The sequence below is a fragment of the Helianthus annuus genome, chromosome 10 (genome assembly GCF_002127325.2).
Source record: "Helianthus annuus cultivar XRQ/B chromosome 10, HanXRQr2.0-SUNRISE, whole genome shotgun sequence".
Taxonomy (NCBI): Eukaryota; Viridiplantae; Streptophyta; class Magnoliopsida; order Asterales; family Asteraceae; genus Helianthus; species Helianthus annuus.
The window spans coordinates 19,766,804-19,782,992 of record NC_035442.2 but is presented as its reverse complement, the minus strand read 5'-3'; the positions used below and the strand labels follow the sequence as shown (position 1 = coordinate 19,782,992).

Genomic DNA, 16,189 nt, shown 5'->3' with positions numbered 1-16,189 from the left:
GGGGTTGTAACATGATTAATGGGGGTCTTGAGTTGACAGTAACTCAATGACTGTATTTTTCTGTTGCAATTTCAATTTGAAACATTGATTAATGTTTTAACTTGGCCAAACTTACTTATACTTATCACAAATGATCACTCGGCCAAGTGGGAGAATGTTAGAAATAACCCGTTGATGTGGCCTTAGGGATCATTTGGTAACATTACCAATATGACATAACTAGTCCCCGACAATTACTTGATGGTAGTAATTGTAGTTATTGATTAGTCTTAAGGGGCAATTATGATTTCCCTTTAGGTACCATTAATAGAGAAAACATAGAGTTTTATAACGGATCACCATTCATGACCATTATTCATTGATCTTTATATATTGATAACAAGTGGCGATCAAAACTCTAGAGTAGAACACCAATACTAAGAATTCTCTCTAAAGTGATCCATCAACCCAAGGTACCATAACGGGAATCATGGCCTTATCTTTATCTTCAAAGATGACCACTCCCACAAGTAAGTGTCTCTAACTTGGTATCTATATTTACGTTATGATTGAATAAACATGATTAGGTTCTATATTTTGACCCATGTTTATAGATATAATCAACAGAAAGTTGGCCGGGAGGGGTGTTGTATATATCGAAAGTTGGGAGTGCTTGGCGTTATTTAAATCCAATTTCCCTATTTTTTTTTGTACAAAATAGAAATTATATAACTTGAATTTGAATATTGGGGTCGGATCAGTGATTCTTTCTTGGAGGTTTACTTGTGATCTTAAGAGTGGAGGTCGGGGTCATGACTCGAAGGATAAATGCTCTCATTCATTCACTCGAACATAGGTGGTGTTTAGGGCTGTAAACGAACCAAACGTTCAGCGAACAGTTCGTGAACCGTTCGGCGGGAAGTTCGTTTATGTTCGTTCGTTTAATAAACGAACGAACATGAACTAGAAATTCTGTTCGATTAGTTAAATGAACGAACATGAACAAAGGTCTCGTTCGTTCAGTTGTGTTCGTGAACGTTCGGTAAGGTGTTCGTGAACGTTCGGTAAGGTGTTCGTGAACATTCGTTCATTTGCGTTCGTTTATGTTCGTATGTTCATGTTTTAATTAAAGATTTTTATACTTTCATATATTTTATCTATACTTTTTATACTATTAAACTTTTATTTATATCATTACCCTAATAATTAAACTAGGAAACCTTCGTTCACCTTGTTTATGCACAATTTCCCTTTTTTCTCACTATTTACATCGACGTATATGATCTACATCCGTTCCACAATAAGGGATTCAAGTTCTAGTGCTACTCTCTGGGCCATCAACCTTTATCCTTCATCGCGTTCGCCAAATTTATTTGTGTTCGCTTGTGTTTGTGAACCGTTCGTGAACACACTCATTTTCTTAATGAACGAACACGAACATAAAATCTCGTTCGGTAAGTGTTCATGAACCGTTCGTGAACACATTTATTTCCTTAACGAACGAACACGAACAAGGCCTTGTTCGTGTTCGTTCGGTTCGTTTACAGCCCTAGTGGTGTTGGAATTTATGCAATCAACAATCGTACCGTATGAACTTCGCAAGTGTACCTTTCCTTGGCTCGATTAGTCGATTTCCATCCCAAGGCATTTTTGATGTGATTCATTAAGTGATATGACATTAATCATGTTATTCTTGGATGTAACGGATGAGACAAAGTACCAACTGAAATATGGACTGAATAAGATACCATCTACTCAACATCAAAGCGAATGGGACTTTTGTAAACAGTTATGCTAACACACTTCTATAGACTATACCTACCAACGTAACTTAACTTTTAACCATATTTTAGTTTTTAGTTTGTTTGATGAAACTTCTCTTCCACAGTGACATTTTCTTTATCAATTCAAAATATGTCATTATGTTGTATTCATCTATAAATACCGGTAGATAGCAATATTTTTACCAGTAAATACAAAAAATATTATTAGAAGAAAGGTCTTCATCAAACAGATTGGATGATGATATAGTAAAAAAAAAAATGATTCTTAAATCTTGGCTCTCACTATCTGCACACCCAGTTTGCCTATCTACACACTTAGGGTTTACATACGCTGCGTATTGGTCAATACGCAGCATATAGGGTTTCCCCAATACGCTGCGTATAGGCCTCTACGCAGCGTATGTAAGAGGTAGGTACACGACCAGACAGCCAAACCTAGTACCATGTCAAATCAGTCTGACATATGGTGCGTATGGGTCAATACGCAGCGTATGTCAGAGTGATTTGACACCGATTCGATGTTGTCCAGGCACGTGAATAAAGTAATACGGGGAGTAGAGAGCAATACGCTGCCTATTGAAGTGTCACATGAAAGTCTATTTATCCATCCATTCTGTTCACAATTCGAATTCACTCTCTGCTTTCTTTTTCATCTTCTTCTTCAGTAAACCAAAATCATTTGTTATGTGTTTTGTTCAATCTTGTTAAAATGTCATCATTTTGGAACGATAATTATTTCGGTAATCGATATTCTAACGACACATGGGGAGCAAATGCTGCCAATGAGGAGGAGGAGGTTGTGTCTGGAGTCCCTGTTGATCAAAAAACACAGTTGCCAGACTTGAACAAGACTCCCACTCCACCTGTTGATGAACCAAATTACCCGACACATCAAGTGTATCAAGATTACGGATACGGGTATGAATCTCCGTACGTGCAACAAAGTGGATACGGTGCTGAGAATGCACCTGTTGATGTACCATATTACCTGAAGCAGCAATCGTATCCGGGTTACTGGGTATACGGGGATGAAGGTGGATACGGAAGTTACAGTGGATACGGCGGTGAAGGTGGATACGGGGGTGAAGGTGGCTGCAGTGGATACGGGGGTGAAGGTGGATACTTTGGATACGATAGATATGGGGGTGAAGGTGGTTACAGTGGATACGGGGGTGAAGGTGGATACAGTGGATACGGAGGCTACGGTGGATACGAAGAACATGGTGGATATGGTTAAGGCGTTGCGGTTCTAAACGATAGGTCACGAGTTCGATCCATGCAAGGGCCGGTTCTTTAAGGAAGACCCCCTTTTATACAGATTTTAGATATATTTACACTTTGGTCCCTGAAGTTTCATTTTTTACACAAATGGTCCCTGAAGTTTCGTAAATTGACAAAAACGGTCCCTGAAGTTTCATAAATTTACAAAAATGGTCCCTGATGTTTCCAGGATTTACAAAAATGGTCCCCGAAGTTTCAAAAATTGACACAAACGGTCCCTGAACTGTTCAGTTAAGTATGCTAACGGAGTTAGTGTCTAAAGAAGAAATCTTTATATGAAAGTTAACCTGGCTAAAACATTCAGTTAAAATAGTTTCAATAATGACCATATTAGTCCCTGAAGTATGAGTTTCATAAAATGACCAAATATTAACGTAACTTTTTTTTAGCGTTTCATGTCTCTAACTAATTTGAAGAATTGGGTACAAGAAACGGAAAAGAAGTATAGTTACGTAATTGTTACCCGCTACGTAGCGTATATAAAACAACTGCAAATTTGGGGTCATTTTGGTAGGTTTGAAGTTACAAATTTTTGCCAGGTTTGTATACACTGCGTATAGGTCAATACGCAGCATATACAAACCTGACAAAAATTTGACACTTCAAACCTACCAAAATGACCCCCAATAAGCAGCTGTTTTATATACGCTGCGTATTGACCAATACGCAGCGTATACGAACCTTGTTTTCTGTGCAATGATTGGTTATCAGGCACTGAGATCTATGGTCTATCTACGTTGTGTATTGGTCAATACGCAGCGTATAGGGTTAACCCTATACGCTGCGTATTGACCAATACGCAGCGTAAATAAACCCTAATTTTGCTAGGGTTTGGTGTGCCAATAGGCACTTTAGTGTGACAATAGGCACACTCTAAATCTTTTGTAATTGTGTATATATATTATACAAAGAGCACATCAAAGTCTTGTATGTTTGTTAGCTACATGAATGTCATATAAATGCATGAATGTTTTCAAAAGTCTTCTTATGTGCATGCTAATAAAATTTTATGTTTTGTTTACAACAAAGCTTTATTAAGTTAATATATAATGTGTGGCTAATCTATTTGGTATAGGTATATGCATTTTAAAGGAGTGGTTAAAAAAGTGGATTGTTTATAAATTCGTAAATAATGTCATATTCCTTTCTAGTATTGTGGTACAAATTGGTCCATAGGTTATTTATAATGAATTTAATCACTATTCACACAACTATAGTTTTAAATACCAAATTAATTTCAAAGGTTCTTTAAGATATCTTATAAATAATAAAATATATAAAGATTAGTACACCTTTTATAGTGGCTCAAACTTTTCTCTAAAATAATTTATACACTTCTAAAACTGATGAATACAATTCTTTTTAGCTTAAAGATTTTATTTTGAATTTATAGCGGTTCTTTAAAAATAGGTTAAAGATGTTTTTAAATTAAAATGCCCCTTTTTCCTTTTCTTAGAAAGGAAAACTAGCATGGTAATAGGTTTAAACCTCTCTGGTAATGACCTTAAGATCGAATCCAACTTTAACTTGTTTTCTGATGTTAACCTATTTATCAAGGTATAAGTCGGACCAATGAGTTTTTTCTAATTACGGGTTCTCCTGATTTAGAAAAACGATCATAATTCTAATAGGACGATACAAATAATAAGTATCTTTTATAAAAATGAATATTAATGGAGATATTACAAGCTATAAATAATAACATATAGACATTAACTTTAGTAGTGCACAAATCATAACATAACATATAAATATAATTATATAGAGAATAGATATAATTATATAGAAAATATAATTATATAGAGAATAGATATAATTATATAGAGAATAATTTTATTAGTTTACAAATCACTTCACTTTCTAAAACCTAAAGACCAAGATTTGACCATGAAGGTCAATGACTTCCAATGATTAGAAGCCCCCTTCTTTTAACTAAAACCTAAAGAGCAAGATTTGAGCATGGAGGTCAATGACTTCCAATGATTAGAAGCCCCCTTCTTTTAAAATTTATATAGTGCAAGCAAATTCTAGCCATACAAAAACATTACATAGATGTATATATTTATTATTTATTATACTTTAGTATTTGAAATAAACATAAACATTAATTTTATTTTATTTATTATTCATTTATATTAAAAACACTTTATAGGTATGCATTTAATAACTAGCATTATATCAAATCTATCTTTCGAATAACAACTTTACATCGATCACACATTTTGAGTTGGGCTCAACCCCAAAACAAACTTATATTATTATTAATAAAGGTGAAAATACAAAAAATTTCCAGTGTTCACAATGATTTTACCCAAAAATCAGATGAACATGCATCTTTACTTGTACCGGACAATATAACAATAAATGTCTTGTCCGGGGCAAAACAACATTACTTGGTACACGATTGTGTTGTTGCATGGGTCATCTACATGACTATATAAGTATAACACACTCGACCCATCTGGCGACTTTCCCAGTTATTCACGCAAAAAATTGTCCATATATGTCCGTCAACTCAATCATGAAACGTTATTTCTTCTACACTACGGCGACCATCTCTGCGGCTCTTATAGTCGTTCTCCGGCCATCATCAACAACTCTTTTAGGCGTCCTCCGACCATCGTCTACGACTTTAACAAAGCTCTGGGAATGACCAATATTAAACAAGAACTGATTCACAATCACCGACCCCGGTGTAGCGACCATCTTCGTCCATGGCTCATCGGCTTCTGCACCCCTTTTTTGGAAAGCGGGGGTAGCATCAAGCCGATGAAGTTTCCACCCTTTAACCTTTCTTAGCCGCTCAATTTTCTCAAGTTGCCGGCAAGCGAGCATACAAGAATTTATTTTCGTTTCCTCGATCGCTTCTTCTAATAACCTAGCGCGAGTTTTATCATCCACCGAAGATGAATATTCAGCCCGAAAATACAAATCAAATTCTGGCACTCCAATAGCTCGTCGAATTCCTTTCGTATAATCCGCATTAGGATTATACAACTTTCTAACTTCTTCCACCATTCCATCAGCCACCATCCGATCAACCCTATCGGAAACAAAACCATGCAGCACATGCATGGCTACGTCAACCCACAAGAAACACACGTCGTAACATGTTCGAAACTCATGGTTTTGATCATCAATCAATGCTTCGATAAAAGAATTCGATCCACCAGCTATGATCGGAAGCTTACCTCTTCCTACAATCGACTTCATTGTTTGCGACGCTTTGGTAACGAAATCACCCGCAGTAAAATCCGCCTCAGGATCAACTATTCCGAACAAGTGGTGCGGGACACCCGCGCATTCTTCTTGGGTGATTTTATTTGTAGCTATGTTTAAACCTTCATATACCTGAATCTTATCAGAATTTATAATCTCGGCGGGGTATCGTGCGGCTAGGTCCAATGAGAGTCTTGATTTTCCGGCACCGGTGGCACCCAAAACCACCACTACTTTATCCTTCTGTGGACGGCAGTTGACGACTGATAAATTGCTCCGGCCAGTGGGTATTTGAAGTAAAGATGGTTGAGTATGTGGGCTCAACATCATGCTCATCTTCATTGTTGAAACCCTGCCTGAAAAGTATGAAAGTTTGTTTTTCAAGTGAATGAATAATAAAAATGCACAGTGAAATGAGTTAGTTAGTTGTATATGCGGCAACTTGACAACGTTTGTGAGTTGGGGGCAACTGAGGTTGTTAATTAAGTTTTCATGATGAGCACACATTCACATATGTTAGTATTTATAGTGGGGAGCCTTGCACACTTGACCTTGACTTGACACTTGACCACCTTTTTTAATTCTAAATTATATATCACTATCCATACTTCCATATAGTTCAATAGCCAACCTTATAATAGTGAATTACAAGCAATTTTAGCATTTGGGGTACAAGCAAGGTTTTTTTTTTCTAAAAGTTTATATGATACTAGTTTACATATAACTAGAATTGAGACCCGCCGCAACGCGACGGAAATTCTTTAGTTATAACTAAGTCGATCTAGAACTCGCACGTTATGTTAAACCTGTCAAATGGGAAAAAATAGACGATTTAAAAACGTTCACCCACACACGCACGTTGTGTCGTGTTAACTCGCGAAATTTAAAACGAAACGTAAAAACGTTAAACCAAAGACGCATGTTGTGATGTGTTAAGTCACAAAATTTTGCAATTTAACCACACAACTTTTTTACTTTCAACTTTGATTGTCACACCCCAACCGATGGCGGAATCTTCGGGGCGCGGCACTGAGCGAAACAGATTGTCCAGAAGTTTCCACAACAACTATAAATATAAATTCAGTTTAAAATGATACTTCCCATACCGTATCCCGAATAAATAACAAGTTATTACAGGTAACATCCAAACAATTAATCCTGTTCCGACAACTCAGATTTAAATTAAACATAAATATAAATTGTCTTGGTTCCTAGACTCTTTCCTAGCCTCGATTTCACAGTAGATAGAGCAAGTAAGCATCCTAAACACCTGTCACATACGTTAAAATAAAGTCAATACATAAAATGTATAGGTGAGTATACAAGTTTGATAATAGCATATAGAGTTCGAATAGTTTACGCATAACCAGCACGTACACAGAGGGAAATGATGCATGTTAATTATCGACATGGACCTATCGATACCAACGACTGCGGGTTGACTGTCCGAGACAGTTCGCAATACATGATTACCACCGTAATCCATGCAAGTAATTGTCCTTAACAACCCCCGTGTGAACGGGTGCTGAGTCCAAACTATAGTACTACGTTGCTAAGGCAGGTAGACAGCTTTCCACGTGTAAACATAACAATAATCATACATTTAGTCACGTAATACATGCAATCGGTTAGCGTGCAAATAGTTTGAATAGTGTGTTCGATTGTGATTTTGATAGGTAACGTATGTAACACCCAAAAGTGCTAAAGGAAAAAGGGTTCGAGTATACTCACAGTGATTGGTTATGGATTGAAGGGAGCGCTGAGAGTAGGGTTAGCCTGAATAGTTCGATGACGCAACAATGAGTAACGCGGAAATGCAAACAAGTGTAAATGGATCGAATAGCCTGGTCGATCGAACAACAGGTTCGATCGAACGGGTTGTTCGTTCGGCTAGAAAGTCCGTTTGAACAGTCCTGTTCGATCGGCCGGTAGGCTCGATCGGCTGGTCCATTCGAGTGGATTGTTTCTTCCTTAGATGTGTTTTTGTATGATGGTTTGAACTTTTGAAGTTTTTGTTGTAGCATTTGAGAACACTGAAGCGTTCTTACCTTTCAGGTCGATCGATCGAATGGTCTGTTCGATCGGCCGGCTTAACCGATCGGTTAGGAACTTCAGCAGTAGTTCTCAGCAGGATGTCACTCGATCGAACAGCCTCTTCGATCGGCTGGCATTCCATACTACGAACGAGTTGCAAAATCGATTAAGTGTTGAAGCATAGTATCTCATGATCCGAAGAGTAATGTTTACCAATCGAGTGAACATCACTTCGTCAATAGCATACTTCATGAAATTTTGAAAAGTGAACCATGTGCTAGCCGATCGGCTGGCCCGGCCGATCGGCTGGTATGTTCGATCGACTGGGCTGTTCGTTCGAACAGCCTAGCCGTTCGGCTAGCAGTTCTGACCTGGTCGGCCTTTCGTCTAACACTTGGCTGTTTGGTTATTTGTCATGATTTTAAGGTGTTTCGACAGCGAGTTAAACCATTATAACGTGGGTCCTTACTTGCTTCACCGGTTCGGACAGGAATCACCCAAGTCCGGCTGGTGAACTGTTCGGAACGGTAGTTTGGTGTTTAACCCGAAATCGGTGAACCTTGTAGATAGTAACCGAATCTTGAACCTTTTAACCGTTAGAATGATTAGTTAGTTGGTTCGAGCTCCGTTTCTATCGGTTTTAAGGTTTTGAGTGTAAAATGTTGAAGAAAAGTTGGAAATCTTTCCATGAATATGTTAAGATTCTTACAAACCTTAGTTTGTTTATGTGGAAATCGGTCAGATCTAAGCCTTTCATGGTTGTATGAGGCCAAAGTTTGATGTTCTTCAAGAACACCATGATGACATCACCCAAGAACACTTAGATCTTGGTGATTTCACGGTTAGAAATCGAGTTTTGAAAGATAGAAGAGTGTAGAATCATGTAATGATAAAAAAACGTACAAGAATTAGAGTGAAAACTTACCGGAGTTGAGAGAAATCTGAGAAAAGATGAAGAACAAGGCTGGTTCGGTCAGAGCTTTCCAAAAATAGTAAGGGTGACAATGACAGGGCTATTTATAGGCTCCAAAAGAGGAAAGTGTCGGCCGATCGGCCAGGAGCTCCGATCGAATGGGCTGCTCGATCGGCTAGGAACATGCTAGCCGATCGGCCGGCCTGTTCGATCAGGATGCCTCCTGTTCGATCCGCGACCCCTCTTCAGTATTTTGCGACGGTTTTCGATGTTTCGATGATGATACGAATACGCTAGAGTTCCTAGTCAAATTACTTTCAGTCCCAACTACTATATCTAACATACAATCTTCTATAAGTCATGTTTCGATGTCGGTTTCGATTGAGTTCGATTGCCTTTCGAGTTTCTATTCGATTTTCGATTGATTCGCTTGAATACCACACCAAACATAAAGTAAACACGCACAAGTAACACATAAGGCACACACACACGTATATCCATACCAAAATTCGCATAATTCGAGCCTCGAGTTCGATTGATGAACCGATTAACTTGATTATTGATTGATTAACTTTATTGCATTGTTACTTCCTACTATTCACAGTCGTAAATCGGTCGCATTGATTAAACACTCGATCATTTTATTTAGACAGCACTTACTCCACATAATACAAATAAAAACAAAAAATCGACTAATTACAGTCAAGGAGTCAAAGTTGACTTGGACTTTGACTTTGACTTTGGCATTCGAAAACACGGGGTGTTACATTGATCCCCTATATTTTTCATCTTTCGCAAATTTTCGTTTTACGTTTCGTACTAAATTTGCAAGTTAATACGACGCACAGTGCGTAAATATTGAATGGATTAGTCCAAACGTTATATGATGCATTAATCATATGAAAACAAACATTTCGATGTATTCAGTTGAACTCAGTGTAACCAGTATAAGCATTGTGATTGGATCAAACTTAAAGTAAATGGAATTCATATCGAACAATCATAACGTATTATATGTGACCCAACTTATACAAAGAAACGTAGCGAGTATGAAGGAAAATATGCACATGTAATCGGAAGGGATTAATTAGAGCTTTCGAAAAAAGGGGAGAAAAAGAAACCATAATTTGACTCCACTCGATTCGAAACAAACTTTACGAAACATACATAAAATAAACACGAAAACATATTATATTTGGCCTGAATCATTTCACAAAAAAGTTTACGTCGAAACGTAGAACAACTTGAACTTATACGAAAACTGCAAATATGCACGTAAAAATGGTTTCTTTAAACGAAAACGTATTATATTTGACCTGACTCGTCTATAAAAAAGTTTACGTCGGAATGTAGAAGAAATCATATTTACAGATACCCGTACATAAAATATGCACGTAAAAATAGTTTTTAAGAAAGGAAGTATAGGGGTAAACCGAAACAAAAAATTAGTAAAAAAATTAATAGGTTAAAAACGTTCGTAAAACCGTGCCAAGTAGCACTAATGCCACAACCACATCGACTATCAACATCGTAAAAATAAAATAGATAAAATGGCAAAAATTACACTGAACGAAAAGCAGACTAAAATCATTGAACCACGCACACCCGTTATAGTGTCTTAATGCGAAGAAATTAAACTGAAACGTAAAACGTAGAAAATAATAACTTAGTTGATGTTAGGAAACTTTATTTGTAAGTATTGAAGAAAATCTCAATCAACTGGATCTCTGAAGAAGATAACAGTCCTGAAGATCAAAGCAAGATGAAGAAAATCAGATAGGACAATTGAAATGCAAAGCATCTACTACAAAGAATCACAAGTTGATCAAGAGTTGATTTGGATTATCAGAGAAGGTCATTTCTGATGGATCTGAAATATCATCAGTTTCTGACAATTCTGATCATCAGACTTTCTGATGATTTGTTCACCAGAATTTCTGATGAAGTGGTTTATCAGAAATTCTGATGAAAGCCCCACTTGTCTAAAAATCACAACTCTATCATGCCACCCATGACCGAAGCATAACATTATTGGTTATCATGATTACAAATGCAACTTGAACGATGGATTCAATGAATATGTCAAATTGCTACTTTACGCAGGACTTATTTCATGAATAAACAATTGTTTATTCATGTCCACAGCCGTCTATAAATAGAAGGCTCGAGAGGCAGAAGATACTTGAGTTTGAAGCTTAGCATTCATATACAAACACCCAAACTCCACTGCTCTTCTCACCCACAGAAATCAAGATTCATTTGTATTAGATAATAATCTTACAATCACCTTGTTAAACTAATTTGTTTCAAAGTGATATAAACTTGATAATTCTGTAGGTCTTGTTTCTTGAAAGTCTGATTTCCATTTCCGCACATCTTTTTCTGTTAGAAAACCTGTATCAAAGAATTGAACAGAAACTGGACAGAATGTAATAAAAGTGAAGAAACAGTAAACGAGTGAACCGGGCTTGTGTTTGACACAATTCCCTTAAACAGATTCGTCGTCTGTTCCCAGGGTACGCCGGTTCTAAGCAGCACCGCGCACTGCCGGACTTGAGCACTTGCCTGAAACGAAAAGAAGCCGTGTTGCAGAAACTGAGATTGAGAGAGAAGCTGTTAAGGTGTGTTTAAACAGGTCGTCTGCAGTGGGTTTTATAGGCACAGATCATAACTGATTATGGCCTCATCATTGCAGAGAATTAAAGCTAGTCGGTTTCAAAACTTATGCCTCATCATTGCAGAGAATTAACTCACATAATGGCTCAGCAGTTTCGAAACTGAATAATATAATGATTCTCATTAAAACTGAAAATCATTTCAGTTAAAGACCCATTAAGACCAACCGTTTTAAAGACTAATTAATAAAAAATAATTAGTCAGTCTCGAGTGCAAAAACTGTCTCCCGCGAGCCCGGGTTTTCGGAGCTGCATTTGTGTCCGCAGGACGTGCGGGCATACGCGAGTTCAACTAAATCCGGTTCCATTTTTTGCACCCCCCCTGCGCGCGCGCGGGTAGGACTTGTGGTAAAACATGTCATAAGACTTCAAAGGCTTCATTAAGGTTTCACCTTATAAATAGCCTATCTTTTTGTTCCCACACCAATGTGGGACAAGGTGAATTACCAACTTGAGACTTTCATTCACACTAAACTTCCAACAATCCCCCACATGAATGGAGGTCGATCTCAGAAACAACATAATTCCTTATTACATTTCAGCACTTGAGTTTTGCATACGATAGGTAGGTGTTACCCTTTGAACCTTCGCTCATGAAATGCACTTAGCCTACTAGCTTTGAGTAGAACTCGATGTCTTTGAACTCGTCTGCCGTTTGTGTAGACGACAATGCACTTCACACAAGACTCTCCCTGACAAAGTCAAGTCCTCATAGTTATGTTCGTTATGGTCATGAACACGATGCCTGGTTCTGCGAGAGCCATTAGGTATTGTGCCCCAAAAATACCCTTCGAAGCGACCCCACTTCTCTCTCACATAGGTGATTCACTATTTTTAGTCGAATCATTAAAAGCCATAGGCTTAGCCTCACACTTGTCACTTTTAGGAATGGACTAGGAAGTTTACTAATCTTTGCAATAAACTCCCTTATATATATACGTAGGGTTATCCCCCCACAGTGACCTTACTAATTCATACAATTAGGTTTTCCTATTGAACTCAGCTCTTGGGATCTCCAGTCTACTGAGTTAGGTTTCCATCATATGAACTTATATTTTCAAGGGCTTCAGTCCCATTCCCATGGATGACTTCTGTACTAACTCTCTACTTAGGCCTTTTGTTAGCGGATCCGCAATATTATCCTTTGACCTCACGTAGTCAACAGTGATAATTCCTGTAGAGATTAGTTGTCGTATCGTATTATGTCTACGTCTGATATGTCTGTTCCTACCATTATACGTTGTGCTACGAGCTCTGCCAAGTGCCGATTGGCTAACACAATGTATACAAATGGCCGTTGCCGGCTTAGGCCATCTTGGTATATCCTCAACAAATTGACGCAGCCATTCTGCCTCTTCACCTGCTTTATCTAAAGCGATGAACTCAGATTCCATCGTGGATCTAGCAATAACCGTTTGTTTTGATGATTTCCATGATATCGCTGCACCTCCAAGTGTGAATACATACCCACTTGTTGCTCTGGAATCATTCGTGTCAGATATCCAATTTGCATCACAGTGTCCTTCTATAACTGCTGGATATCTGTTATAATGCAACCCGTATTCCCGAGTGTATCTTAAGTAACGAAGCAACCGAGTGATACAGTTCCAATGCATTGAACTTGGGTTGCTAGTGTATCTACTTAGCTTGCTCACAGCAAATGCTATGTCTGGTCGAGTACAACTCATAAGACACATCAAGCTACCAATAATTCTTGAGTATTCCAACTGGTTTACGGGTTCACCTCTATTCTTGGCTAGATGTTGACTTGTGTCAAGTGGAGTTCTAGCTTCATTAGAGTCATTTGCATTGAACTTCTCAAGAATTTTATCCACATAGTGGGATTGACTTAAAACGAGTCCATTTTGGGTTCGCGTGATTTTGACCCCCAAAATCACATCCGCCAGACCCATGTCTTTCATGTCAAATCTTGCTTTTAGCATGTTCTTTGTAGATTTTATGATTTTGTCATCGCTTCCAGCAATGAGCATATCATCTACATATAGACACAAAATGACATATCCATCAGATGTGTCCTTCACATACACACACTTGTCACATTCATTGATTTTGAACCCAGCATCAAGCATGACATGATCAAACTTTTGATGCCATTGTTTTGGAGCTTGTTTCAATCCATACAAGGATTTCACAAGTTTACACACTTTCTTTTCTTGCCCAATAGCTGTGAAGCCTTCGGGTTGCTCCATGTAGATTTCTTCCTCTAGAATTCCATTCAAGAAAGCTGTTTTCACATCCATTTGGTGAACTTCCAAATTTCTAATGGCGGCAATGGCAAGCACCAACCTGATGGATGTTATTCGCGTAACTGGCGAATATGTATCAAAGTAATCTAAACATTCTCGTTGTTTATATCCTTTGATCACCAACCTTGCTTTGTACTTATCGATGGTTCCATCTGGTTTCATCTTCTTCTTGAAGATCCATCGATATCCTAGTGGTTTACATCCTTGGGGAAGATCCACTAGTTCCCAAGTATGATTCTGTAAGATAGAGTCTATCTCACTTTTGATTGCCTCCCTCCATTGAGGTCCTTCTGAGGAATGCACCGCTTGTTGGTACGTTTGAGGTTCATCTTCTACCATATAGGTAAGAAACTCAGGACCAAAGGATTTTTCAGTCCTTTGCCGTTTACTTTTCCTGACTTCAACTTCCTCATTCTTAGATTTTTCTCGAGGTTCATCGTTTTCAACTTCACCCTCGGGAACAATTTCCTCAACCGGTCTAGAAGAACTCGGTTCACTTCTATCTAAGCATGGGAACACATGTTCAAACCATGTTGCATCCTTAGATTCGATTATGGTGCCTTTGCATATTCCAGGGTTCTTGGAATCATGCACAATAAAACGATAAGGACCATAAGGACGGGTGTATCCTATAAGTACACAGTCCACCGTTTTGGGACCTATTAGTAGGCGCTTAGGTGGTGTGACCACCACCTTAGCTAGACACCCCCACACTTTCAAGGATTTATATGGTGCTTTCTTTCCCGTCCATAATTCGTAAGGCGTTACATTCTTTTTCTTATTGGGTATCATGTTCAACACATAATTTGCCGATAAGATTGCTTCCCCCCACATGTTTTGGTTTACACCAGAACTTATCATCATGGCATTCATCATTTCTTTCAAGGTACGATTTTTCCGTTCCGCTATGCCATTTGATTGAGGGGAGTAAGGAGCCGTGAGTTCGTGGATGATTCCACTTTTTGCACATACGTCAATAAAAGGTGAAACATATTCACCTCCTCGATCGCTCCTTACGATTTTGATTTTCCGATTTAGTTGATTCTCAACTTCGGCTTTGAACAAGATAAACTTGTCAACAGGCTCGTCCTTACTCTTAAGTAAGTACACATAGCAAAACCTTGTACTATCATCAATAAACGTGATGAAGTACTTGTTCCCACCACGAGTAGGAATTGCTTTTAGATCACACACATCAGTGTGGATCATCTCGAGGGGTTCGGTGATTCGTTCAACCTTTTTGAATGACGATTTTGTTTGTTTTGCTTCTACGCAAGTTTCACATTTATTAATTGAGTCTATATCGAATGTTGGTATGCAATCAAGTTTGATTAAATGACGAATGGAATTATAATTTACGTGACCTAGTCTACCATGCCAAAGAGTAGAAGACTCAATCAAGTAAGTAGAACTAGTAGCGTTTTCTTTCATTGCATTCACGACAATTACATTGAGTTTAAACATTCCATTTAGGGCATAGCCCTTACCAACATACACACCATTTTTGGTCAACACGACCTTATCCGACTCAATCACCATTTTGAACCCAAACTTGTTCAATTGCCACCCTGAAACAAGGTTCTTACGAATTTCTGGAACATACAACACATTGGACAATGTGAGCTCTTTTCCAGACGTCATCTTCAAGACCACGTTACCCTCGCCTTTAATTTCTGTCGTGGCAAAATTTCCCATGAAAACCTTTCTCCATTAGTCACCTCCTTGAAGGTGTTGAAAAGGCTTTTGTCAAAGCACACATGTCGGGTAGCCCCCGTATCGACCCACCAATCCTTGTTATTTTGCCCAACTATATTCACTTCCGTGACCAAAATCGAGAGGTCCGTGACCATGGCAACAAGCTTATCGACTTCATCTACCATGTTCACTTGTTGAGCATTTTCCTTCTTCTTGGGAAGCTTGCATTCGCTAGCCTTGTGGCCTTGTTTTTGACAATTATAACAAGTTCCTTGGAACTTCTTTTTCCCAACTCCTCCTTTAGGACCAAGGTTGGAGCGTTTCCCATGACCTTTCTTTCCA

At 38.2% G+C, this 16,189-nt stretch overlaps 1 protein-coding gene across 1 annotated transcript; it reads right to left on the bottom strand.

The window, feature by feature from the left end:
• Window positions 1-5,284: 5,284 nt before the first annotated feature.
• On the bottom strand, window positions 5,285-6,740 carry LOC110884138 (adenylate isopentenyltransferase 3, chloroplastic). Its single transcript, XM_022131817.2, has one exon. The coding sequence runs from the start codon at window positions 6,603-6,605 to the stop codon at window positions 5,583-5,585; it is 1,023 nt and encodes a 340-aa protein (XP_021987509.1). The 5' UTR covers window positions 6,606-6,740; the 3' UTR covers window positions 5,285-5,582.
• Window positions 6,741-16,189: the final 9,449 nt, after the last annotated feature.

Bases quoted from the DNA above. Each gene is read 5' to 3' on its own strand.
- LOC110884138 (XM_022131817.2), bottom strand. From the start codon at position 6,605: ATGAAGATGAGCATGATGTTGAGCCCACATACTCAACCATCTTTACTT.